At 33.3% G+C, this 24979-nt stretch overlaps 1 protein-coding gene across 14 annotated transcripts in view; it reads right to left on the bottom strand.

Annotated features, from left to right (window-relative positions):
- Positions 1-8233: 8233 nt before the first annotated feature.
- RBM26 (RNA binding motif protein 26) overlaps positions 8234-24979 on the bottom strand; it is a 91623-nt gene continuing 74877 nt past the window's right edge. For 10 of the 14 annotated variants that reach the window (XM_019662167.1, XM_019662156.1, XM_019662161.1 and 7 more), the window contains 3 exons: positions 16483-16596; positions 13044-14886; positions 8234-9382 (listed from right to left, as the gene is read on the bottom strand). In XM_019662167.1, coding sequence (XP_019517712.1) covers positions 14797-14886; positions 16483-16596 — 204 coding nt within the window. In that variant the 3' untranslated portion in view covers positions 8234-9382; positions 13044-14796. The remainder of the gene's footprint in view (positions 9383-13043; positions 14887-16482; positions 16597-24979) is intronic. The other 4 variants (XM_019662157.1, XM_019662160.1, XM_019662159.1 and 1 more) reach the window with 4 other exon arrangements.

Raw genomic sequence — 24979 nt, 5'->3', positions numbered from 1 at the left:
CTTATTTTCTTGTCCAACAAACCTGGTCTCAAACCCACATGTCCCATCTCAGGGTATGACATGACCATCAACTTTGCTGCTCAGCCCAGAAACCTGGGGTCTCTTTGCCCTTATTATGCTCCATGTCCTCCATGCCTCCAATTCATCCTTCTCACCATTGCAAAAATGATTTTTCAAAGCTGCAAATATAATCATTTCACACTCCCCTACCCTCATTCCTATCTTCCTTCCATTCCATCCCCTTCTTTTACTTTGGTCTCTATTTTTAACTCCCATTCTTGGTTTTCTCTTTGGCTGCCCCTTCTAATTCTCCTTTGCAGATTCTGCCTACATTACTTGGATTAACTGTAGATTTCCTCATTCTATATTTGATCTCTAGGAATCTCATCCTCACCCATAGTTTAAAATCTCAGTACTGATTCTAAAATTGTGTTTCTCCACATTGAAGCCACACAGAACTTCTTTTCATTCTTTGAATGCACCATATTTGGTCTCTCTATAGCACTTTTGCACAAAACTTCATTCCCTCAAGAAAACAAGAAAACACTCCCCCTCCCCCGCCAGTAAACTCCTGCTCAGTTTTCAGATCTCAACTGAAAGGTCACTTTTTATGGAAAGCCTTTCCTGACATCACAGGTCAGGTTCATTTGCTTTATATGTTCATACGGAGCATTTAATTTATAATTTTGCTTTTGTTCTAAGCTTCCTTGCTCTATTGGATGATTTCAACCCTCCTGAACTATGGTAAAGGGCAGGGAGAGGAAGGTAAGCATCAGTAGTTTCTTCCTAAACTACCGTTTCATAAGTAGGTGAGCTCCGTCATTTCTCAGTCTGAAGTCCCCTTCGGGCAGCAAAGCTGATCGGAAGAATAAAAGTCACCATGTGTGTAGTACTACTTCATTTACTGGCACTGGTTGTAGTGTAGCCAGTAGGAGAAATAAGTCTGCAGTATTTCTAGAAATTCTCAAGCATGCAGGCTCAATTTACTCCTTTATGAACCTCATACACTTGCTCTCAAAACCTCATTCTTTATGGTGAGTGCACATTCTTCCAAAACATTTTCCCAGACTGTGCCCTAGGATGGAACTAGGCAGATGTTACCCTGCCTTTACACTTTTAAAACTTTATTCTGAGATAATTTAAATTCACATGCAGTTGTAATATATAAATTCTATGTATCCTTTACCAAATTCCCAATGGCAATACCTTGCATAAGTATAGCACAAAATCACACCAGCTTACTAATACTGATAGTCAATGCTGATGGCTAGTCAATCCATCACCATAAGGACTTCGGATGCTGCCCTTTTAGTCATATTCACTTTCCTCCCACCTCACCACTTCGATGACACATGGCAACTACCGCTGTTCCTCATCTTTATCATTTTGTCATTTCAACAATGTTATATAAATGGAATCACACAGCAGCATTTTAGCACTGCCTTTTTTCACTCATTATAATCTCTGTAGATTCATCCAGGGGTGGCATGCATCATCAATTTCTTTTTTACTGCTAAGTAATATTTAATGAAATAAGGGTATCAGTTAAACCATTCACCCATTGAAAGACATGTTATTTCCAGTTTTTTACTATTATGAAGAAAGCTTCTATGAACATGTGTGTACAAATATTTGTGTGAAAATAAATGTCCAGGCGTATACTTGCTGGTTCACCAATAGTTACACGTTTAGCTATTTAAAAAACTGCCAGTTTTTGAGCAGCTATACAATTTCACATTCCCACCAGCAATGTATGAGCGATCATTTCTCTGCATTTGGTGTTGTCACTTTTATTCCTTTGGCCATTCTGATAGGCATGTAGTGATGTCTCACCGTGATTTTAACTTCCATTTCCCTAGTGACAAAGGATGTAAAATATGCTTGCCATCTAATTATTAGCTTTGGTGAAATATCTTTTGTCTTTGCCCATGTTCTAATCGAATTGTGTTTTTTTTTTGCTGAGCTTTGAGTTATATATTCTAGATATCCGTGCTGACACATACTAGATGTGCTTTGCAAATATTTGTAGCTTATCTTTTCATCCTCTTTAACAGATTTTCAGAGCAAAAGTTGTAAATTTTTATGAGGTCCAATTTATCATGCTTTTATGGATCATGTCTTTGGTGTCAGATCTAAGAATTTTTTTCACCTAGCCCTGGATTCCCCCTCTCCTCCATCCCTGAATTTTTTTCTAGAAGTGTTGCAGTCCTACATTTAAGTTCATGATACATTTTGACCAGCTGTTGAGTAAGGTGTAACTTAGGTCAGGATTGTTTTTTAATGATTTCCAATTGTTCCGAAATTATTTGTTGAAAAGTCTGTATTTCCTCCATTCACTTGCTGCTACATTTTGTCAAAAATCAGTTGGGCACGTTTACGTGGGTCTACTTCTGAGATCTCTATTCTGTTCTATTGATCTTTATCTATCCCTCCCATCAAGAGCAGTTTTGATTACTGTTGCTATCAAATACCTTAAAATTGGGTAGACTGATTTTTCTTTTAGTCTTTTTCAAAATTTTTAGTTTTGCCTTTCCATATCAACTTTAGGGTAATTTTGTCTGTATCTACAAACAAACAAAAAAATCTTGTAATTTTGATGAGTATTGTTAAACCTGTGTTGTACATCAATCTGGGGAGAACTGATAGTGTTAGGATTTCCAGACCATGAATGTGTCTCTCCATTTAAATCTTTGATTGCCATCAGCATTTTATAGTTTTCAGCATACAAGTCCTGAACATGGTTAGATTTACACCTAAGTATATAATTTTTTCCATGTGTGCTAGTCACTGACATTGTTTTAATTTCAGTCTCCAAGGATTCTATGCCAGTATATAGAACAATTGATTTGTTGTTTATGGTTTGTGGTAATCCATAGTTAGAAATGCACAGAGCCTCAAGTGTTCACATTCAGACAATTCCTGGGTCCAACTGGGCGGAGAAAGTCACAGGGAGGTTACGTAAGGATAGCACAGCAAACACCCTGAAAACCAACCTGCACATTAGTTCTCAGTTGTGTGGCCTATGGCTTTAGGTGGTAATATAAGCTGTGCTTAGGTGCTTGTTCTGTGGCAGGTAAGTGTTCTGCTGGGGAGAAGTACCTTGGAGTCCAAGTGGCGAGCATCACCCCTACCCTGAGCACACCCCATGCAGAACACAAGATGCCCTGAACTTATGTTGTCTTGGATGCACACTCTTCTATGACATTTTCATGTCTTTTGATGCTCAATAAAGATTATTGGTTGAGGGGAGAAACAAAAATGTACTTGCTTCTAGGCTGTTTTCAATCAGAACTTTCATAAATGCAGAACTAAATCTGTAACCCATCCTTGGCATCTCCGATGGTTCTATTCTTTTGTTAGCACTCCCAATTTGAGGATTTTCTCCTTTTTTATTGGAGATCTTGACAAAATTTCAAAATCCTATTCCTTTAGCTTAACCAAGTGTGGTTGGTTAGGATTGTTACATTTTTAATATATGTAGTTTTCATCCGTGTAGTATCACAAATATGTGTGAGGGTTATCATGACTAAGGATCAGATCAGTACTCAAAGAATATTTTTGTCAAGTTACCGGTTTGGTTTTTAATTCCTTACCTCATTCAGACATGATAATTCCTAAGTGCCAGAGACTTTCCTTTTTATCATTCCTTAATTTTCTAACTCTGAATATTGACTGATTAGAAGAAAATAAAATGTAAAACTGGCATATTACCTACTAGACTGATCACAAAAAATTAAACAAATACTGCGTTAAACTAAGTATAAATTTGACAGCTATCCATTTCTAACTCCCAAACTGCAAACATGGGTAACTTCTATGTATTTCTTCCTAACACTGACTTCTAATAAAAATGCAGAATGTCCATGATGTCTGAAGTCACAGATATTCCTTTAAAAAAAAAACAAAGGTTCAGTCACTGAAAATTGAAAATTCTGATTTAAGGCAACTCTTTGGATAATATTTTAACAAAAATTTCAAGAATGTGGCTTTAAAGGCTTACTTTTTGTGTAACTTGTACTCTACTGTCCTTGAAGTTAGAAGAATTAAGTTGGTCTTTTCATTCACTCCATGTCCTAAATTCAAAATCTTCAAAATAAATACACTGCATACTATATTTTAATCAGGATCATGATTCTCATGGCACTGAATACAAAATGTATTCTTGCATACTTCAATAATACATAGTTTAGATTTATAAAGTGAGTCAAACACTGACAAAGAAAATTCGGCCATAACACTGAAAACCCTCAAATATTGGAATTAATGTAATACAATATTGTGTATTAAATATTAAAAACATGACAATTATATGGCTAGCTCAGGAAAATGTTCATGATTTGCAAGGAATTTTATTCTTCCCAATAAAATGGATTATCTTTTCAAAAACGGACTTTTCTGTTTGAATGGAAGAAAAATACATGGAACTCACTATCTTCCCATTCCTATTTTCTTCTTCCCTAGTCTATTTCATGCTTTATGAATTTCATAACAAATGTTCATGAACTTCAATGGGGAAAATATATTTTTCTGGAGAAAAGCAATTTGGAGAGTTGAGATAAAAAATATGGGAGTTTGCTGTTGTTGCTATAAATTATTTGGCACCTCTTTGTGTATTCTTATAGTGGATATGGTATTAAGAAATGGAAATTCCAGTCCTGATTCTGCCATTTACTTTATCTATTTTATAAAGATTTTCCCTAACATTCAATACAGACTACTTATAAGACTATAAGTTCTTGAAAACTTATAAAATTCCGTTAACAAAATTATAAAAATCTGTAGTTCCAAGGGAAGTTTGCTATAGTATATAATCCTGGCAACTATACATTGTGGAGAATATCGATAATTCGGTCACTATTGCATCAGTACTGTATCAGGCATTATGTGGTTCCTGTTACAATATGAATACAGAATAAATCCAGTAAGTTCTAACACATGTGCAAAGAAAACTAAATTTATGGTGTTCTCCAAAGTGAAATTATCAAAGTATCTAGGTATTTATACATATCTGCTTTGTAAAAGATCAAATTCAAAATGTATCACAGGTTTTAAAGACAAGTGTACTGTGACTCAGCAGTTCTAAGGATGCACCTTGAAGGTATATTCAAAGATGTTAAAGGATACAGACCATTTACATTAAAAAAAAAAAAAAGGAAAGGCCCTAAGTGCCCCAAATGAGGATTGGTTCAATACATTATCGTTCATCTACAAATGTAGGGGCTTTAAAAATGGTATAAACCTGTTATCATAAATAAAAACTACAATAGTATACATTAGAACCCCATTTTTAAGTGTCCAGTGATCATTTTTATAGATGATAGACTTTCTATCATCCTACCTCTGTCTTTATATATTGTGTGATTTTAAAAAAAAAATTAAGAAAGACCCAATTCATTCCTACTTTATACAGAAATACTTTTCAGGTTAAGTAAAAGCTGAAAACATGCTCAATCTGCAAATATTCCACAGAGGCTGGCAATATAGGTGTAAAATATATAATTCTTTTAAATAATTTTACCAAATGTCATTATTAACCAAAGTCCTCTATACTATTTCAAGCCAGTCCTATATTATTTCACCAGATCTCTTTAACTAGATTTTTATCAAGATGTATGCACTTTGAGATGATAATGTGTTTTTTTTCATAGAAGCAGTGTCAATGGTGGAAGACTGGTTATTTACCAAGCTTACTTAACCCACATTATAGATGACAGAAGGTATATCTGTAATCAAAAGAACAAATTTATCATCTGATAAAATTAAATATGAAATGAATATGCTGAATGCTGGAAAAGCAGATTAAATTAGTACAGAAAACATGTTCAAATAAAAACTGAAAATTATGGAGGAAAGTTCTAAAAACTTTCAAAAGCTTTGGAGGTTGACAGTATACGTACTTTGTCTAATTTCGCTTTAGAATCTATGGCAGTCCTTCTTTGACATCACAATATTTTTATACTTATCACTCATGATAAGGAGAATCATTCTTGTTCCAAAATAGTGTAAAGAGAAAATTTCTGGCAGTAAAGAGGCAGGAATTAAGAAGCGTATGGAGGATTTGTAATGTGAGAAAAGAAGTCATTAGGCCAATAACATGTTGGTACCAAAAGTGACTTAGAACTAATTTAAAGTGAGAATGGAGGATAAAGAGGGACAAAGGGCAGTGTGAAGCCATTTCTTTATATAGTAAACATTTCAGAATTCTCAACTGTGCAATGCCTGAGGGCTGCAAATTTTTCCTTCTATTCTAAATTAATATAACAAGATACAGGACAATTTTAAAAAGTTACAACTGCTTTAAGTAAGACTATTTTATTTAAAAATTTTTCAAAATATAAAAATAATAAACATTATGGATATTTAACAAAACATAATTCAACTATAAATAATAAAAATGTTGACAACCCCACATAAACATGAATACTATAAACATTCTAAGCATACAAGAGTAGTTTTCTAGTTCAAGTTTTACCTTTTTCAGTTCAAGTTTTATCACCTTTAAAAATAAACAAACAAAAAAAAGCTGCTACAGCTTAACCAATTACTTTCGCTCCACTCTAAGAGCAGGGAATTTTTTCCCCATGCCAACACACATTCGTGAAATGGGATACTTATGGGCATAGGTATTAAAAACTGGAACAATCCAGTCTCCGGACAAGAAAAGACTCCTTTGGTGTTTTTAGGTTCAACAATCCACAGAAATCGAGTTAAACTAACCCACCTATTAAAGGAAATCTTGTGCCTGACAACATGTTCTGAAGTTAATATCACACCCAAAACAGATCCAGGATTCTGAGAATCAAAAATAAACATCTATGAATGCTTTGCTGATACTTAAAATTTGTATCTTAAGAACATTCACTAAGGTGCTGGAATGAAGTCTTGTAGATGTAGAAAACAATCTACACATTAACACAAAACTTGTACAATGTAAATAATACATCTTTCCAACTCATCAAATGTTCTATAAATTTTTAAGAATTATCCTGCCTCCTGTTGAATAAAAGACAGATGGGAATTTAAAGCAAAGCAGGATTTCACCATATTATAGGACTACAAAAGTTTTCCATTTGAAATATGGGAAAACTGAGCCATGCTGAACGTATCATTTTTTAATTCTAGCCACATTAACACCATTCCTCTTATCAAAAGAGCTAATAACAAACGGAAGAAACTATTTTCAGTTTGGGAGGCTGGGCACAAGTAAGTACACTGTCATTCTGCATCGTATCTTTAAATTATGGGGATTTTCTAATGTGCTGGGCTCTTTACCTGTTAGATTAGAATAAGTCACAAGCAATCATAGATTAAAGCCTAACAGAGTCTAGATAACAGGTTCAAAAATGATATTGAAAGGTTTTGTAGCACCAATGACTTTTTCCTAAGACACTTGGTGGCTGCATCACTTTAAAGTATTATTTATCTTGTAAACAAGACCAAAAATATTCAGTTGATCTGTATTTTGAGCATAAATATTTATAAACTCTATTTTGTTTAAAAAAAAACAAATATAGCATGACTAGAGCAGCTAATAGTGTAAAATCCAAGTATATTGAAAAATATAAAGACATATAAAAGGTTTCCATAATGCAATCATGCAGAGGTAAACTGTTTCATTCAATTACACAAGTGATTCTGTAGTTATCTACACATAGCTCCATGAGAATCCTATTCAGGAAAATGATATAAAAATCCTTTAATTAAATTAATCAATATATGGGAATTTAACTATGTAACTGACCTACTGGGTCTCACCGTTTTCAAAAAGCGCAGTGATCAAATCATCTCGACTCTGATTTCAAATGGTATGTTCAATTTTGTTTTGCTTTATTTTGTTTTTAAAGGCAAGGAGGAAAAAAAAGGAAGATGACAAAATAAAATTGAAGATGATGGTATGTGGTCCACATCCATTAACCAACTAAAACTGTTATCAGCAAATATGGTCTCTCAGGCTGGGTTTCTAACCTAGCAGGTAAACGACTATTACATGGGCAGAAAATCTTTCCTTGAAAAAATACTGAACAAATCTGGGAAAATATTTACAAACTCCCTGCTGCTATATGTTAGTTTGCAAATATAAACTAAGCTTAAAGTCTAACTTTAAAAATGCCTTGTAGGCTACTAGGTCATAATTATGTTAGAAGACCTTCCAAATATGTAATTTTCCTTTAAACCAATCCTACCATTAACCATGCTGTCTCCAACTAATGAGGAACAAAATAGATAATTTACGTTATGTGTTCACTCTTTATTTTTCATGAAGACAAATGCAATGCATACGCAAGAAAAAAGTGTTTGCACAACAGTCAACTTTACACAAAAAAGGAGAAAATATGAGCATGGATAACGTTGAATAGAATCAAGTGTAATTTGGACTTTTCTAATAAAGACTTACTACCAAGTACAACTTCCAACTTCTCAAATGCCTCATGAGAATCTATGAAGAAACACTCAAAAATTAATTTTCTGAAAACTTTTTTTATGGTGCTCATTATAAAAAGGGTATTTTGGGTAAATATTTAGGATAAAATTTAATCACACTCTATAAATAATTCTAAGCCATGTTGTTATAAATAACATGGGCATATAATTTTAAGACAGGGAAACTATAGTAGTCTTTAACAATGTTAGACACACAACACTATTTCCCTTTGTTTTTAAGATTGTCTTTGAGTGCTTGATTGCAAGTGAGGAAAATATGAAAAAACTGTGTAAATTAGACATCTAATAGATATTTTTCAATATTTATAATCCACAGGTTATCCTGCATTACTTGAAAGAAAAATTATTCTCCCTGTTGGTTTTAAAGAGCTAATTAAAAAAATTATTCGAGTAAGTGGTCTTGGCAATAACTACAGTAAGTATATTTAGAAGAAATAGGCAAGTTATTACAGTGTGTAAAAAAGTATTTTGCCATCTGTTTAAAATTATTTCAAGTGATTATCCTAAACCCAGAAAAATTAAAACCAAACCCGTGTTTAACTTTTTAATCATTTTCTTCATTCTAAATTATTAGTGCTAATTAACACAGCATCATAGCTTTATGGATTTCCTAGAAACAATTCTCAACTTGGCTGAGACTGAACTTCTCTCATATTAGAAACCTTTGTATGGTGTTTAAAAAATAAATGACTATAAAGTAAGGGGAGAAAACATTTAAGAATAAGGACAAAGTACACACTCAGATACACTTCTGGACTCAGATGTACCCTTAGAGAACTGTAAAGATAAAAATGCTAATTATAGTACATGTAAACATCTATTCAAATTGATAAAGGGCAAACATAAAATGATAGAATATTATAACAGTCGTCTCCAGACAGGAACAGGTCTTGCTGTTGTAGTCACAAAGCTAAATTCAGGCAATGATGATCTCTCTCTGCTGAAAAAAGAGAAGACTATTAAAAAAAACTTTGAAAATAGTAAATAAATCTAAAAATTGAATCACACCTTAAATTGATCTCCAATTTTTCTAAACATTAAAAAAAAAAATCTATTTAAGAAAGGATCAAAATCAAAGTTGTAGACAAATTTTTTAAAAAATCAGCTTTGGCTTCAAATGATTTTAACGAAACCTCTCTGCATCAAGCTTCCTTAAAACATTAAGCTGCAAAGATCACAGCTCTACAACATGGCAATGATATAAAATTTTTGGTTAGGAAATGCAGAACTGACCAGAAAGTAAATTTTTATATAAAGCTGGGTAGGCAAAGTACTTTGAAAAAATCATGAATTCCAAGATATTATATATAAAAATGAAAGCAAAAACAATTATATTGTTTCCCAAAGATTTTAAAGTAATTGCAAGTTATACCTAATTTCCTTAAACTCCATGATAATCATTTAATTCTTTAATCACACTACATGACATAAAATTCTGTACTAAGCACAATGCTTAATAACAACAATAAATAAGAAGAAAAATATCAAAATAAGAATGCTGTGTATACAAAGGATGACTAATTTTGGATGAGGGGAAGATGAGTGGATGGATGAAATCAAGTAACAGAGGAGGGATTAGGAAGGAGTATAATAAATTGATACAAAAAAGTAAAATAAAAATGCTTTCAATTACACTAAGTAATGAGTAACATAAAATACTTATAAAGTGCAAAAAAATTATTTACCAAATTAGAAATTTTTCTACTAAACGATGTTTACATCACAAATTACTGAGCATGGCAATCATGTTCACCAAGATTTCTTTTGTCTTTAGGACTTTTAGATAGCTATTTTGGATGATTATCTGCTGTCATCCAATAGGTATATAATGATCAGAGAGAAAAAGAAATTCTCTTCTCAAAAGCCTGTGTACATACTTTAGAGAAACTAGCCAGTTCAAGAAGTTAATAAGAACAAGGTAGTTTCTGAGATTTGGGAAAAGAAAACTTTCTTTCTGCCTCATAAATATTATACACTCATAATTGAATCTTAAATTTCCACTTTTAATTTATAGGATTTTAGAAGAATAAGAAAAACTCAGAGAAACACCAAAAAATGAGCTAACTTAATTATAGCCAGAATTTCATACAGGACATGGTTGTTTTAAAAGGCCAAAAGACTTTTGTAAGTAAAGAAAACAAAGCTTACAAATGTTTATATAAATTCTAGAAGGACTAAAAATAATTTTCTATAATTAGTTCACATTATGGGTAAGGGGAAAGAAGAAAATATAGATGATAGTTATATAATACTCTAAAATTGCCACTGGATTTTAACATACTAAACAAGCAACTTTTTGCTTTTTGTTTTTAGCCCTTAGAGCCAATGATTAGTGTTCCAAGTAAGATTGGAAATACAGTCCCCATCAAACAGCTCTAGTAACAGGAAATTTCCTTCAGTTAAGCTCAGCCATACTTTCTACAGATAATCAGCTAAAACAGTGACATCTTGTCTTCATAGTAAACTACTGGATGATACATTTCATCATATTACAATAAAACAAGCACTATGGAATACTCGGCCATTCCTGCAACATGATTTCAATAAATGCTTGGGCATTGATTAAATATTAAAATTAATTTTTAAAATCTTACAATTATTCAATAACAGTTAAAACGACACTACTTAGAGACATAAAATATTGAGTGAAATATGTAAAATGACAACTCAACCATCCCTTGAGGTAATCCTAATCAATCTTTTAACCAATAATATATTAATTTCCCTCAATTTTTTCCTGTAAGAAGTAACTACCTACATTGTTCTTGATCCTTTTCTTCACTCCCAACTCAGTCCACATCTGTACTAAAGCAAAGAACTTCTTATGACAACCTTAATTAAGAATGTGCTTTGAGTTTTAGGTAGCATATTGTAATAGAAAACAGTGCTAAACTTTTGAGTTCAGAAGTGAATGGGAAAGCTGTAAGCAGGAAGGAAAAGTGCTAGTGAATACAGAAGTTAATCCATACTTTACAGGCTGCATGCATTTGGGAACACTGTATACAAAATTGTACTGAGACACTTACTATTAATTATAATAACCAAATCGAGGTTGTTTCCATTGATAAGATGATAGAAACAACAGCAGCAACAGTAATGGAGAACTGGTATAGATATATTACATTGTTTTAGATTAAACACTAATATACTACCAGGGGAACTACAGATGTGAAAGGGACCTTAAGAGATCATCTAGTCCAACCTCTCATTTTACAGACAAGAAAACAGCCCTGGATAAGTTAAGAGACTTGTTTGAGGTCACAGAGTGAGTTAGAGCTGGGACCAAAAGTTAAATCTCTTAACCTCTGTCCAGTACTCTACACTAGATCATCATAACATATAAAAAATTAGTGGGATGGACTAGATCGGTGGCTCTTGGCATTTCTATTCTTACACACTGATAGAAACCAAAAGGCTATTTTAACTCCTGAAACCACTACAAAATTTAATACTCTAAAATATTAATGGCTTAGCAATTGTTACAGAAATTCCACTAAGACTACATGTGTATTCCTCCATCAGTGTTTGTCACCCCATTGGTGCAATACTTAACTATATCAATTGTTTAGCAAAATGGCCCCAATGACTGAGAAGACCTTAAATAGAGACTTTTGAAAAATTGATAAGAATTAACAAGGGAGGTAATTGTCACTCCGTTATTGGAGATTTAAATGTGCATTCATTCATTAGTTTATCCAACAAACAACTGAGTGCCCACTATGAGCCAGGCTTTGTGATAATCACTAGAGGTAAAAAGATGAATAAGACATGGTCCCCTTCTTGGAGGAGCTTGTAATATAGTGGGGAAGACAGACATATAAACCAGATAAATTATAACATAAGTACTTGTAACAGAGATATGAACAAAGTGCTGTATTAAAAGGGAGGGTAAAGGTATGAACTGGCTAATGACCAAGAAGTCTACTAATTTTGTTCAAGAACTACCACATTTACTGTACACACAATCTCATGCTCTATCAATAATTAGAAAGAAGGCAGCAATGTAGAGTCAAAAAAAAAAAAAGTTGGTACTGATACTAGAATGCCTGCATTCAAATCTAATCCTTTCATTACCACCTGTGACTTTGGACAAGTCACTCCATCTCTATTAGCCTATGTTTCCTTATCTGTAAAATGGGAATTAACAACTAATTCAATGGGATATCTTACGTTTTAAATGAGAAGAAATAAAGTACATATAGAGTACCAGTATTTATGAATGTATTAGTTTTAAAAATTCAATAGCAATAAGAATCTAATATAATCAAAATCATATTAATAAAAATATAATTGTGAGCCTAATGAATGTTGCTAATATTTAATCCGCATACTCCAAGACCAAATAGAAATATATTTGTCTTCTGATTCATTCACAGAAAAAAAGTCTTAAAACATTTTAATTTTAAGTTACTAGAGAATGTAAGTCTAGGGAAAGTAATTAGCTATTTACAAATTTAAATAGATAGGTAATTTCAGTTACATAAGGGAATTTTACAGCAGTTTAAAAAACACCAGACTAAAATTTACTAATCAAATCATAAAGCCAAAAATCAGCATGGAGATTTAACCGGCCTTTGAAAGATTTTCTTTCTTTATAATACCTGTTTGGTGTAAAGAGAAGAAACGTGAGCCTCTGCCAATTTGGCACCTTTCACGACTACTAAAAAGAAAAGAAAACAAACTTACCTAACGAATCAGAATAGCAGAGTCAACATACAAAAGACTACATAAAACATGTCACAGATCTAAGTATAGTGAAGAAGTTTTGGAGTACAGTCACTATTTTGACAAAAGGAATCTGATTTTGAATTCTTAAATATAAACATGTGTAGCAATTGCAAGCCAAAACATTCCTATGAAATAGTATTATCAACAATATATATATAAACTTGAACCCTAAGTGTGAGAAAAATCCACTAGTTACTCCACTGGCAGAAGACTATGGTGGTAGAATTAACCGTTTGTGATTGTGAGAACCCAATATGAAAAGAAAGTGATTTTTTTTTAAATGTGGATTTTAATATAATCACTATAATCTCAGGAGGGGCAGAAACACTTATAACCGAAATGATGAATTTTAAAAGATAAATATATGTAATCTCCCTCCCACTCATTCTACAAAGAATGCATTTATTTCCTGGAAACTCCTGTATCAACTTTAAATGATCGTGTTCACTTGCCAGAGAAATCCACTTAAAAGTCACAATATTGTTGCAAATGTCAAAGATTTTTATACAAGCATAGGAAATGCACACTTAAAATATCAGACTGGAACACTTACCAAACAGTGTTTTCCTAAAGTAGTATCTATAGTACATTTCTTTATTCATACATCTTCAAATGGTCAAGTTTTCTTTCATACATCCAAAATGTAATGTGATGGTTTTCTTATTCACCAAATGTTAGCTCTACTTGAAGTCTGGTTCCAAACTAATCAGCCTGCTTTTAAATTTTAAGACATCTGTTGAAAATTTATAGGATCAAACCAAACGTGGTATAATTATAAATTTTAAACAGTGGATTGTACATTATTGTAAAGGTACCAGTAACCATTATTACTGAGGATAAGTTAGTGATTATAGCTCCTTCTGTGATAATTGGGGGGGGAAGGGTAGGTAGATCACCATCTGGAATGGTCTATTTATTTCAGCTTTTTTTTTTGATTTTTTTTTTCTTTTTTAAATCAAAGAACATTGTCTTTTTTTTTTATCATTGCTTTTTTTTCTTTTCTTTTCTGTTTAAGAGACCATTCCACTTTATTTTAAACATCTGAATGCATAAGGAGTCATATGCAAAGCAGTCATACACCATTATCATTAAAACCCATATGGTAAAATACATACACAAGTCCAACAAAGGGCTAATACATAGTAAAGCCTAAGCATACTACTATGTAATATTATGAATACATAACTTGGAGACTTTAGTTAGAGTACTATGTTATCTATTCAGTTTTGAAAACATTCATTAAGATTTTAAATGCAAATTCATTCCTTATTTGGAGTAAAACAAAATCCTCTAAGTTATAACAAGTATTGGTCATAAGGTTTTAGACCTATTCATTAAATTACAAAGAACCCAGAGTTCCATAATATTCAGTAGAAGTTTGTAATAAAAACATTGCATATGTTTCTGGTGTGATGTCTTTAGCAATTGTTTACTGAAATAAAATGCAAACATCAATCTTTCAAAATACAGGATCAGAAGGTAGTTTTCTTCTCTTTTGTGTATTTGTGAAATCCATCTTTATCACATTTACCAAAAATTGTTTTTACAAATATGTAAAAGTACATTAGATAATACTAATGAAACACAGGTAGAGTTCTAGCAAATGCAGATCAATGATCAGTCAAATCATCTTCTCCAAGAACGAGATTCATTGTCCTCTTCTTCTTCATCATCATCTTGAAGTAATGAGTCATCCACCATAGACTCTTCCTGAAACTTTAGGTTAAAATGCATTTAGGAATTTACCCAAAAAAAAAAGAAAAGAAAAAAGGTGACACTTTTAAATACTGATTTCTCTCAACAGAGTTGAATACAAAGGTATTTCTATAGTTAGAACATTCAAGAAACAAAGAAAAGCAACCTTTGTCACTCAATGGTTTCTCTATAGTATCTATTCTATTACTTGCATCAAACAGGCACTAAAGAAATGTCAAAGTAAGGCCTTTGTACATGCTGTTTCTCCTACCTCTATTAAATGATACTCTCTTCTATATCTACAAAACAATGCTCAATATATATATATATATTTTTTAAAGAAAACATTAGTAAGTCTTCTCTGGATACTAAATCAGTAACTTGCAAAAAACGTCTATCAAGATTTTCTACTGCACCTAAACAAACATTTTCTTTTATAGCATTCCTTTCTTTTCTCCATTCCCTACATAAAAGTTTCTCAGACTGCTTTTCAAACTTTTCAAAGTACCTAATACCAGGAGCTCTCCTGCTTTTCTCCCCATTCAATTCAAACTCATGGAAGGACAAAGGTATAATCTAAAATATAAAATGACAAATCATGTATATGAGTTTCAAATCACACAATTTATTCTTGCATTTGACTATGGATATGTGTAACAGCCTTGAATGCTCTTCAAGCAAAATGAAGTGACACTGAAAATCTAACAAAGGTAAAACATGGAACATTACATTTCCCTACTTTACCTTTATTCTTAAATTCATCAACTTCATCCTACAGCTTATTTCAGGATTAAACAAAATAGTTGCTTATTTTTAAGTGTTGGGTTTCAAAGGGCTCTCCCACTTCATTGTTCTTATGAGCTCATATGTCTCAGCCATCAGACTAACTGCTGTTACCCAAGAAAAAACGTATTCTTCCACACCTATCCTTCTGCACAAATATGTCTCTCAACTATATTCCTAGTTCCAGCTGTTGGTAATGGAAAGCTTTAGTATCACTTAGGGTTCAGCTCCACTGTACCACCTCTTTCAAGATTCTTCTGGACAGAAATAATCATTCCTTCTTTTGAATTTCAACAGCATATTGTTCAAATCTTTATTCGGCATATCAGTCTACCTTTTATTATAATTAGTTACTTATGTGTCTGTCACCGCCACCCCCCTTTCCAGATTATAAGCTCCTTGATAGGGACCGTGTCTTATTCATTTTTGTGCCTATCACAGTATCTACCATATAGCAGGCAATCAATCTAATAAACTAAAACAATATGAATTAAAATAAACCTGAAATGTTAATACAGCAATTGAGTAGAATATATACTCTAACACTTGAAATATTATGAGATTTCCTGTGGATAAAAATCTAATGAATAATTATTGTATTCTAAGAGTAAATGAAAACTGAGTATATATATGATTTTCATATATTCTTTCTGGATTAGCAATCCACAGTTCTCATTAATTCAGGAAGTTTAAAGTTGTCTGCATTTATCTGATATCCCCTGCCTGGAATATGGCTCAGGAATAAAAGTTTTATGTTAAAATCATATTTTATATAAAAACATGAACATTTAAGGGCAAAACCAAGTGAAAAAAAACAAAAACAAAAAAACATACTTCCTCTTCATCAGGTTCAACTTCTTCTGTTTCAACAGCTGAAATATTAGTTATTGGCTTATTCCATGCCAGTTTTAGATCTTGCCCTTTGAAACGAGCCCCATGAACAGCAGCCTAAAACAATTTAAGAACATTGGAATATAGATCATTAATGACTTCTGGAAATAAATGAAGTATTACAGTATATTTAAATTAAATTAGCTAAACACAAGTAAAGGCATCTGTCTATTAATTTGCTTTGTGGTTAGGTATTTACTTCTCTATTTATTATAATTTACTTTTTAATGATTACTTATTTCTAAAATCTGCCTAGTGACTGGCTATTCCTTTAAAATGAAAACAACAACAATTTCTCCTAACTGATTAAGAGCTATTTCAGTACTGGCCAATATCTGATTAGAAGAATTTATGTCTACATGTCTACGATATAATAATTGCTATTCAAGGCAATAATCTCAATGCACTTCAAGATCCTGGATGTAGATTTTGAATCGAAATCTAAATTAGAATTAACAGACTAAATATATTTCATTGCATTTTAAATCCTGTTAATTTACAAATGACATGTATAGTAACTATAAACTAGATACTTAAGAAAATAATAATTTTGCATGTGGAATGTATCACATTATTTTTAAATTACATCATATGATCACAAATACCATTCAATGTTTGATGTACTATGATTACAAAATATAAATATCTCAATGAAGGAAAAAAACCTGAAATTTTCTATTCAAAACTAAAGTGCTTCCTACAAAGCTTTCAGAATTGCATATGATAAAATTTAAACTTAGTAAACTTAAGTTCTTACTATATTAGGTGGCTGCTTTGGAAATAGTGCATTCAAATTAAAGTAACATGAACTAACATAAATCAATGTTAGCAACATACCGAAATAACTCATAGTCACAAAAGATTTATAGCACAATCTCAAAGTATAGCATAATGTGAAATGTAGAAACAATTACATGTTCAATGACATCTGACCATGAATTGTGTGATATTAAAGTCCCCAGGTATAAATTTTAAATCTGCACACATAAATTTATGATAAATTTAAAAGAGTTCATGCCTATTAAAATGCAGCTCAGGAGTTTTCAGTCTATCTCCTCATCACAATATCATACAACTAAAAATTTTTAAAGTGCTTATATATGAGATTCAAATTCAGAAATAACTTGCAATTATTTAAGCTGTTAACTATTACATTAAAATATATTACTGTAAAAAATTCCAATTATCTCATGCAAAATGTCTACTCATAAAACTCAACTTTTCATCCAGCCAAAAAAGGCAAAAAATGTTAGTGATATTTTCTGTAAGCTCTTGACAAAAATTTCTGATGACTTAATTTTGTAAATCTCTATATTTTGTAAATCTTTACATGCTTCTTCAAATGTAAAAGGGGAGCCTACAATTCTCTAAAGGTTTCATTTTAAAGGTATTTACAAAATGATTTTCAAAGCTAGGTTAACATTTAACTTTTTACTAACTTTGCTCATTTAGAAACTTTTGACTATTTGGCTGTGTAAATTTTAAAAATAGCTGAATTCTTGGTTTTTTGAAGATATAAATTTATTTCAGGTAATCTGCAACATAACCTCTTTAAAGTTTCAACAATTCTTCTGGACTTCAGGTCAAGATGGCTGTTGGTAAATGCTGTTGCTCACCTTCTCCCATGACTCCATCAAAATTATAACTAAATTATAGACCACCCTTGAGAACCACCTGAAGGCTAGCTGAACAGAACTCTTATAACTGAGGATATAAGGAAGGCACATCAAAACTGGTAGGAGAGGTGGAGATGCAAAACGAGTTGGTCCCACACCTACTTGTGGTAGTTAAGAATAGGGAGGGATATCTCGGCTGCAGAGATCCCCACTGAAGAGCAAGGGGTACAAGGCCCACAGTGGGCTCCCCAGCCTGGAGAACCAGAAACTCAGTCTGGGTGGGACAGACCGCTGCTGGAAGCCCAGGCATCCTTTCAAAGGGTCTATGCACAGACTTGCTCACTCATAAACACTCAAAAGTTCTAGTGAAGGGACAGCAGCTCAAAAGGCACCAGGGACATAACAGGGAGGAAGTGAATTGCCCCACCCAATTAACACATCCAGCGGAACCTCTTTTGAAGGCTAACCCACATAAGGGGCCGGCCTGGGCCCCCACTGCAAACTTTCTTAAAATCTCTCAAAGGTCCACAAACCCCAAACATATGGCAAATGGCCTCAGTGTGCCCTGTACCTCTTGCTAGGTGGCCCAAGCCTGGAACTGATGGTAGCTGGCCTCAGTTCACAACATAACCACTCCCAGGTGCCTCCAAGCCCAGCACAGGCAACTACCAACCAGAGATAACTTTGTAACTCCTACTAAGTGGCCTCAGGCTAGATACAGGCAGCGGGTGACCTTGGCCTACACAGGGGCCCCAGAATCAACAAACCAGGTGGCCAGCTTCAGACCACACCAGAGCACCTCTCAATTAGTACCTGAAAGGATGCACCCAAATGGTGGACTAGGCAAGCACCTTAGCCCCTCTAAAGCAACTCCCTCTCCGTGGGGTCAGCCCCTGCATAACACCTTGTCTGAAGTCATAGCGAGTCCTCACAGCTAGTCAGCTTGATGGTCAATCCCATTCACTAACATACCAACAACAATCAAGGCTCAACGACAACAGGCACACACAGCTCATAGAAGGGTCACACCTGAAGCACCCGGCTCAGGTGAATAGGGAGACTGTGCCACTGGACCCCACAGCGCCCCACAGGGCACTTACTATATATGGCCACTCTGCCAAGACTGGTAGACACAGCAGATATACCTAATACATAGAAACAAACAAAGGGAGGCAGCCAAAATGAGGAAATAATGAAACATGTGCCAAATGAAAACAGGACAAAACTCCAGACAAAGAACTAAACAAAATAGAGGCAAGCAATCTACCACATGCAGAGTTCAAATCACTAGTTATAAGGATGCTCAATGAACTTAGGAAAAGAATAGATTATCTCATTGAGAATGTCAACAAAGAGATAGGAAACATTAAAAAGGAGATAGAAGACATAAAAAAGAAATGGTCAGAAATGAAGAAATACTGAAATGAAGAATACATTAGAGGGAATCAACAGCAGATTAGAGGAAGCACAGAATACAATCAGTGATTTGGAAGACAAGAGTGCAGAAAACTCCCAATCAGAGAAGCAAAATGAAAAAAGAATCCAAAAAATGAGGACAGTTTAAGGGGCCTCTGGAACATCAATCATAACAACATTCATATCATAGGGGGACCAGAAGAAGAGAGAGAGGAGGGGATGGAAAACCTATTTAAAGAAATAATGACAGAAAACTTCCCTAACCTGGAGAAGGAAACAGACATACAAGTCCAGGAAGCACAGAGAGCCCCAAACAAGATGAACCAAAAGAGGCCCACGTCAAGACACAGCATAATTAAAATGGCAAAGGTTAAAGACAAAGAGAATCTTAAAAGCAGCAAGAGAACAGCAGTTAGTTACCTCCCAGGGAGCTCCCATAAGACTGTCAGCTGATTTCTCAATAGAAACTTTGCAGGCCAGAAGGGACTGGCTCAAAATATTCAAAGTGATGAAAAGTAAGGACCTACAACCAAGACTAATTTACCCAGCAAAGCTATCATTTAGAATCAAGGAGAGATAAAGATCTTCCCAGAGAAGAAAAAGCTGAAGGAGTTCATCACCACCAAACCAGTATTACCGAAAATACTGAAGAAACTTTTTAAAGAAGGAAAACAATAAAAAATATGAATAAGAAAATACTGCCCCAAAAAAAGAATTCTAATAATGCAAACACATAATAAAAGCAGTGGATCAACACTAAAGCTAGCACACAGGTTAAAAAGCAAAAGTAGGATGATCACGTGCAATTACAACAGGAAATTAAGGGATACACACAAATACAAACACACACACACAAGAAGTGCAAAATAACAACAAAAACATAAACCTGGAGGGGCTGAGTAAAAATGGTAGTGACTATAGAATGTGTTTGAACTTAAGTGACCATCAACTTAAAACAGACTTCTAAAAATATAGCTTGGTATACACGAAGCACATGGTAACCACAAGCCAAAATGTGGTACAACCTGTATAGAGGGCAATTTATAACTATCCATCAAAAATTTAAATGTGCATATCCTTTCACCCAGCAGTAATGTATCCAGAATATATCCTATGGTTATAGTCACATATGTACAGAGAAATGTGCACCAGGAACATTCACTGCTATATAAAAAAAGAATAAAAACAATTTAAATCCATCAGCATGGCTGATTAGTTAGTATATCCATATAATGGAATACCTATACAAAAAATTAATGAATTTGTTTTTTGGATAGACAATACATGTTCATGATATAAGAACTCCAAAGGTTGTGAAGTAAGAAGTAAACCAATCATCTTCTCATCCTTATCCTTAGTTCTCAGGTTCCCTGCCCAGAGATTACAAATGTTTTAGGTGTTTTTCCCAGCAATTATATAATTTGTGGTAAACGTTGTATTTTTATTTTCAGACTCATACACAGAGCACATAACTAATTATGTTGGAGTCAGTGACAATGGTGAATTTTTAGCATGGAAAAAGGGGATAGATATGAATATACCTGAGATTAAGTAAAAACCATATAATACAGAATTAACTTGTTTAAGTATTAGTACAAGCTCTTAGTTTATCATTTCCTTTCTACCTACCTACATACCTCCCCCCACCACTCTCTCTGTGTGTAAAAACCCTATAGTTCAGAATTAAATGGAGAATGTAGGAGCTTTGAATTAATTTTCTTTATCATATGTATATATGTGAATGTACATGTGTATATGTCTATTTGTACATGTGTGTATGAATGTATGTATATTTTTCACTCCCAGCACTGACCACTGAAAAGGATTAGTGACTGCAACACACTCAGTAGTAATGAGAACCCTTAGTACTCATGTTATCATCTCTAAATACCTTTGCTCAGTAAAAAGAATCAGAGCTCTTTAGGGAAATGAACAATTTCAAGTCTGGAAACCAAAATGTATAAGATGAACCTAGAACACCTTTTCATACCAGAAAGAAAGACACTATAACACCCTATTAGGGTCCTGTCAAAAGGACTCAGAACAAACCTGTATACTGCCCATTAGCCAAAAATGGGATAATACACCAATAACTGAGAACAATGGATCAACATCCATGAAATTTTTCAATGTATGAGTTCACGATTGTATAACACCAATCAAACTGCCTCAAGAAATGAACCTTATTCTGGATGCTTAAACAAAGTGAGCAAAAAATTTATTAAAAAATCCGGGAAATGTAAACCATGACTGGGTATTTGATAACACTTAGGAAATATCAATCATTTTTAGGTGTAAGAATAGTACTGTGTTTTATTTTTTTAAGGCTGTAATATTGAGAGACATATGCCGGTATGTTTATAGACGAAATGATACAATGACTGAGAATGGTTCCAAAATAAGGACAGGGAGGGGTTGTAGTGGATGAGATATAGACAAAATGGGCTACAAGTGGATAATTGCTAAAGCTCTATGATGAGCATATGGAGGTTCATTTTACAATTCTAATTTCTATGCTATGAAATGTAAACAAAAATCTGTTTAAAAGCTGAAGCATTTTATTCACAGGCTTGCTCCAAATCTTTGCCTATTTATTCTTTTTAAAAAAATTATTATTTGTTTCAGGTGTAAACAACATAATAATTATACATTTACACCCTCACAAAGTGATAACCCCCCTGAAGTCTACTACCACTCTGACATGATTCATAGCTATTACAATACCACTGACTATGAGTATGTATATATGTGTGTGTGTATGTATAACACACACACATCACACACCATATATATATATATATATATATATATATATATATAAATTTTTTTAAAATTATATTTTATTCTTGCATAGTCATTCAAAGTTGGCAGCCAATTAGAAACTAAGGAAAGTAGGCATGTACATAACAGAAAGAAAAATAGGCTGAAGATCTGACAGATGATGGAGGAAGAAAAAAGTATGAAAAGTAGTTATGAGGTGGGTTCCATATCTAAAATGGAAAATGGCTCTAGAAACATTTGGAAAACACTGGGTTAAGCAAAATTAAACAGGAGTGTTTATCTTCTGCTTTTTCAAGTCACTTAAATTGCCAATCACAATGGAATACTATTCTGCCATAAGAAAACAGGAAATAGTGCCATTTGCGACAACATGGATGGACCTTGAAATTATTATTAAGCGAAATAAGTCAGAAAAAGTCAAGAGCCATATGATTTCACTGATATGTGGGATATAAAACTGCAACAAAGGAACAAGACAAACAACAAAACAAAAACTGATAGACATAGACAATAGTTTAGTGGTTATGAGAGGGGAAGGGGAAAGGGGGGTGGTAGATAAGGGATCAAACATATGGTGATGGAAGGAGAACTGACTCTGGGTGGTGAACACATAGTGTGATATATAGATGATGTATTACAGAATTGTGCACTTGAAACCTATGTAACTTTACTAACTATTGTCACCCCAATAAATTTTAATTAAAAAAAAATTGTGCATCAATGAAATATACAAAATGCAGCTTTTCACGAACTTGTCTGACAAGAGAATCCCTTGTTAAAGGAGCTCTTCTAGAACCAATGTTCTGTAAAATAGCATGGGGGAAACTGACCTAAGGTCAGAAGAATTAAAGCTGCATCCTAATGTACCTTACATTTTAGTAACCCCAATGATTAAAACTAACCTATAAAAGAAGGCTAAAACCAAGTTTATTAATGTTTGTAATAATCACAGTATACAATGTTTAGGTAGGAGTTACATTAAAGAACCACAAATTTAAAAAAAAAAAAAGCAAAATCTAATTTTTTAGAACTTATAAGGAAAGACTTCTTAACATTCCTTTAACTCTTGAGTTCAAATGCATGTTCACTTTCTCACAAGATTTTCAGACTTAGATTTATGAATTCCAGTAGCACAGTGCCCATTACATATAGCAGTACTTAAAAACTATTAAGTAAATTAGTAAAAATACACACAAAAAAACTGTTATGTATATGATATGATTTATCTTGACTGAATCCATTTACATATATTATTCTTGCTAATTAATTTACTATTTATTCAGGCAGCCCCATCAACTTCCAACTGTTAATGTTACACTATGCTCTATGACTCCTATTTTGTTATTTCTAACTTCAGGTCAAAGAGAATTTTGAAATCACTTATTCTTTCTGGTCTCTATTCAATTTCCAATCATTTCTCTTTCTGAAAACCAAAAACAAACAAAAAACACCCCACCACAATATTAATAATAGCTAACATTAAGAAGGTTTACTACGTCCCAGGTACTTCACAAGTTTTGAAACAGTGAATCCTCACAACTACCGAGAGTTGAGGTATGGGTATCAAAAATATACTATTAGTAAATAACATTCTCTCTTGATGTGAAAAGCTATATATAATACTTCTTTGAGTTTGGAACTAATTCTTAAAAAAATGGGAGCTTAACTGTTCCTATTCTGAAATTGGATTCTGGTATCTACAAAGGTATAGAAACAATTCAGAGTAGAAAAAATATTCTAACCAGTTATGGGAAGAGAATATTTTTTTTCTGTCCTGTTTGGGTACTCAACCCAACTTTCTTTTAGTACAATGGGGTGGTGACAAACAGGAAAATAGAAAATTTTCTAACTAACCAGAGCCAAATCATAACCACCTTAACCTAAACCTAAAGTGTTCTGTTCAAGAATAGAGAGCCCAGAATTAAATCAAGGCGTATATGGGCATTTGGTCTATGACAATGGAAGCAAGAATTTACATTGGGGTAAAGATAGTCTATTTAATAAATGGTGCTGGGAAAATTGGACTGACACATGCAAAAAAATGAAACTGGACTACCTCCTTACTCCATATATAAGAACAAATTCAAAATGGATTAAAGACTTAAATGTAAGACCTGAAACCATAAAACTCCTAGAAAAAATATAGGGAGTAAATTTACAGACATTACCCTGAGCAATATTTTTACTGATACATCCCCACGGGCAAGGGAAGTAAAAGAAAAAATGAACATACGGGATTACATCAAACTTAAAAGTTTTTTTACAGCAAAGGAAACCATCAACAAAACAAAAAGGAAGCCTACTGAATGGGAGAAGGTATTTGTCAATGATATATTTGATAAGGGGTTAATATCCAAAATTTATAAAACATTCATGCAACTCAACACCAAAAAAACAAACAACCCATAGGCAGAGGCTATGAAGAGACATTTTTCTAAAGAGGACATACAGATGGCCAACAGGCATATGAAAAAATGCTCAACCTCACTAATCATTAGAGAGATGCAAATAAAAACCACAATGAGATACCACTTCACTCCGGTCAGAATGGCTATCATCAATAAATCAACAAACAACAAATGCTGGCGAGGTTGTGGGGAAAAGGGAACCCTGGTGCACTGTTGGTG

Source organism: Hipposideros armiger, unplaced genomic scaffold (assembly GCF_001890085.2).
Source record: "Hipposideros armiger isolate ML-2016 unplaced genomic scaffold, ASM189008v1 scaffold_368, whole genome shotgun sequence".
Taxonomy (NCBI): domain Eukaryota; kingdom Metazoa; phylum Chordata; class Mammalia; order Chiroptera; family Hipposideridae; genus Hipposideros; species Hipposideros armiger.
This window is presented reverse-complemented; position numbering and strand designations above follow the sequence as displayed.